The 3969-nt window shown below is 41.0% G+C and overlaps 1 protein-coding gene across 1 annotated transcript; it reads left to right on the forward strand.

Annotated features, from left to right (window-relative positions):
• RPP38 (ribonuclease P/MRP subunit p38) lies at nucleotides 1-3055 on the forward strand. Its single transcript, XM_009275692.2, has 2 exons — nucleotides 1-138; nucleotides 2003-3055. Exon 2 carries the CDS (start codon nucleotides 2034-2036, stop codon nucleotides 2883-2885), a length of 852 nt encoding a protein of 283 aa, XP_009273967.1. The 5' UTR covers nucleotides 1-138; nucleotides 2003-2033; the 3' UTR covers nucleotides 2886-3055.
• Nucleotides 3056-3969: the final 914 nt, after the last annotated feature.

A 3969-nucleotide genomic window follows, 5' to 3' on the forward strand; every position in this document is an offset into this window, starting at 1 on the left:
TGACGGCGCTCACGGCGCGTTTTGGAGAGGAAGCGTTTGGCGAAGGATTTCTGGCGGCGGTACACGTGGGCGGCGTTTCCCCGTGTGTCCCTTCCGCAGGAAGCGAGGGGGTCGTGACAGTGGTGCGAGGTGAAGGAGGTTAGTGTTTCTTTTTTTCGCCTCGTTGCCCTATTTCCTATTCCTGCATGCTTGTTTTCCTCAGTAGTGCCCATTTTGAAAAGAAAAATGCAGTCTTTCAACTGTGAAATATCTCAGGCTTTGCTCCTTTCTCATATACAAGTCTGTTGCTGACTTTGCTTGATACCCCCTGTAAAATGTCATCAGAGCATCCCTAATCGAAAGCTTTTAAAAACGACAATCCAAAGCTTTTTTTTTTTTTTTAAACCTATCATAAGCTTCCATTTCTAACTCAGTCACACGTAAGATTTCTAGTTGTTTCCACTTTTTGGTTGTTGCCACTGTGATGGTAAGCAAAAGGGATTAGATAACTGCATGGACGATAGCTCCATAAAGGACTAATAAAACAAGTCGGCAGATCTTCCATCTTACATCCCCAATTCAACCATTCTGGGTGCCTGGGAGCAGAGGGGAATGGCGGCTCTGCCCTCCCCAACAGTTTCTCCGGTTCCCAGTGTTGGAGGCAGACAGCTGGGCTGGGTGGGCCATCGCCTGGGTGGCCCTGCAGGGTATTTCATAGGTTCTTCTGAGAGTACCGAAGGGGGACACAGTGCTTTGTTGTATTTTGAAATACTTACTCAGTTTTACTGTTCTCTGAAAACTACTGCTGTGTCTTTGACTCTCTGTGGATAACAGCTTCACAGTTCGCATTGCATCGATACAACTCTGTTCGATGCATTTCCCCTACTGGCTTCCAGACGTGGGTTTAACTGAGGGAAAATCCCTCCAGACAGATGATGCTTTATGGCAGTACATACTGTTGGGGGAATTTCAGTGAAGACAGGGTTTGTCTTACCAGTACACAGAGAACTGGTATGACTAGCAAAATGGTATCTTGTGAATATCTAAAGGCTGCCACTCAAGAGATGTACATAAATGCTATCCATATGCCTACTTGGGTAACTAGGAAACCTAGGAGAGAGTCATGTCAAATTTCTCCTGATTTGAAACCTGAGCTGCTCTTATTCTGTAAGCTTGGCTGTGCAACTGAAGATACTACCAGTTTAGCAAGGAGATGGTGAATAGTAACCCAAGCAGGAGTATGGGGACTTACTGAGTTACCAGGGCCTGTAATCGGGCCTGCCTTCATGTCTTCACCGTTGCTCTGGACCAGAGCAACCAGAGCTAGAACAATTATACTTTCTCTGCTCCCGTTTCATTTTTCTCATCCCTAAGGGCATGGTCTAGGTGACACGAGTAAAAGACCCTTTCTGAACTTTCTGGAGGACTGTAGAGGATTGCTTCCTTCACTGAAAGTATAAATTAATAGAGTCTGCAGATTTCTATCATACCTTCTAAATGCAGACAAACACAAGACGGATTAAAGAATGAAAAGGCAAATTAAAGTTTTAAAAATCCTAAATAAATTCAGGAACTTGGAGCTTGTTTCATGTTGTGATTCTGTTTTGGTGGGTTTTTTTTTTTCATGTCATAATACTGCCACCATGCAGCTGCGCAACAGTGAAAATTGAGTGGTCCTTCAACTTGTGGTTCTGGGGGTTTTTGTTTTGTTCTGTTTTAATCTGTAATACCTCCAGCTGCTTTCGTTCAGCTTCAGAAGGGTCTCATCACTGGTGTTGCCTTGCTGTCCAGTCTGCTGGGTTTTTTTAAATTATTTTTTTTTAAAAAAAAAGGGCAGCACAGCATGTGCCTTGTGCAAGATTTGTTAAGGATTAGCACTGAGCTAATGTGAGGAGGGTGATAGTTGCCAGTATCACTTTGATATTTCTCTCTTCTGCATTCCCAAGAGAAGCTTCTGGTAATGATGTCCACATCAAACAGTACAGTATTTGAACTAATGTTTACCCCTTTCTTCCCTTTGCAGCTAGGGTGGCAAAACACAAAAGAACCTCAGGATGTCTGTCGTTCAGCGAGGGACGGCAACACTTCGTAAAGCAAAGAAAATCACTGTAAAAACATGTCTAGATAACCCCTTTGTTTTTCAGTGGAAAACCATAGATGGAGAAGATATGCATTTTATACTAGAGACCTTAGAAGAAAGGATTAAACATATTGGACTTAAAAAGATTGAGACTCCAAGAAAGAAAAAACGTTCCCTTACAAAAGCACAAATAGAAAGACAGTGTGATGCTAGCACCAATGAACTCCCTAAAGAAGAGGAAACAGAAGGCCATCAACAAAAACCAGGATGGACTGACATAAGTATCAGAAGACAGCTTGCTATTGGAGTTAATGAAGTTACAAAAGCATTGGAAAAAAATGACCTTCTTCTCTTGCTGGTGTGCAAGTCTGCAAAACCTGCCATGATCACATCACATCTTATTCAGCTGAGCGCAAGTCGAGCCACACCAGCAGGCCAGGTTCCCCGTCTCAGTGAAACAGTTGCACCACTTCTTGGCTTAACATCCATTTTAGCACTAGGCTTTAAAAAGCAGTCCGATAAATTTACCGAAGCAATAGAAGCAATAATTCCAAAGATACCAGCTTTGGAAGTGCCGTGGTTTCAGTACAGAACTGAAGAATCTGTGGCTTATGCACATACAGATTCTTCAGAAAATCAGGAACCCGAGCAGCTTGCAGAGGCGCTGGGGGATGAGCTCACAAGCCAGAAGCGGAAGCGTACGGAAAGCAATCAGCTTGATCTTTCAAATATAACTTTGCAGCCTTTGAAAATCAAGAAACTTGTTCCAAATCCAAATAAGATAAAGAAACCACCTCGCAAAAAGAAAAAAGCTTTTTCAGCGTAACTAATTTTAGTTTAGTCTTCATATTAAATGATTTTTTTAATGCATTATGGAGTACAGCTCTAACTGAAGTATTTTGTTTGGCTTTACAGTGTAAAGCACTTGAACACAAGGTAAACTTTGTGTTGCACTCAGTTGAGGTACTTTCTGCTCTAATAAAGAATATTGCTCAAACTTGTGTGTGAGTCTTTACCTGGGGGTAAATATTTCATTTGCAGCTGGAGATCAAGAGAGTTAAAATCAGCTGTGAATATGCTGAAGTAATTTAAGACATAAGTACATCTTTGGAATTAATGCAAAGCATTAAACAAACTTTGTATTTTTGTACAGATGAACATGCTTCAAGCAAAATGGATTTAAGTATAATTATACAAACAAATCAATACCAAAAGTGAGAGTTTATTTAAACAAAGGTCCATGCCAGTATAACTCTTTTAAAGCTGGTTCAATGCTTGTTTCAAGTAAACAGCTGTAACAGCACAGGCAGACTTCCCTTTTGAACTTTCATAGTTTGCTCTGCTGAACAATAAACCTGTTTTGGTCAAGAATGTATGCAGACTTGGGTTCCATCTAATACCTGGTGTCTGATATGCTGAAGGAAAAAAAACCTTTATTTTCAAATACAGAACAAAACCAAATTACTACTGCTGCATTTTGAAAAAAGACTTCCGTATGCAAACTGTTAACACACATATCCCGTGAGAAAATGTAAACTAACCTGAACTCAATTTGATTTCTAAATGGTGTCTAAAATTATTTCCCAGGAAGCTGAGATAAGCCATGTACTGTTGCATGTAAAGTAGATGACAGCTATAACCACTACAAGACTGAAAACATACCACATCATAACTTTTGAGTTTCCTTTAGTTTTACTGAGGACTAACAGTTTCCTAATGAGACAGTTGTGTTCTAGGAAGGAAAGGGAATAGAATCGTAGAACCGTTTAGGTTGGAAAGGACCTTTAGGATCATCGAGTCCAACCATTAATGTAAGACTGCCAAGTCCACCACTAAACCATGACCCTAAGCACCACGTCTACATGTCTTTTAAATACCTCCAGGGATGGTGACTCCACCACTTCCCTGGG

The sequence above is a fragment of the Aptenodytes forsteri genome, unplaced genomic scaffold (genome assembly GCF_000699145.1).
Source record: "Aptenodytes forsteri isolate BGI_AS27 unplaced genomic scaffold, ASM69914v1 Scaffold172, whole genome shotgun sequence".
Taxonomy (NCBI): Eukaryota; Metazoa; Chordata; class Aves; order Sphenisciformes; family Spheniscidae; genus Aptenodytes; species Aptenodytes forsteri.

Coding starts and splice junctions, on each gene's coding strand:
- RPP38 (XM_009275692.2), top strand. CDS start 2,034: ATGTCTGTCGTTCAGCGAGGGACGGCAACACTTCGTAAAGCAAAGAAA.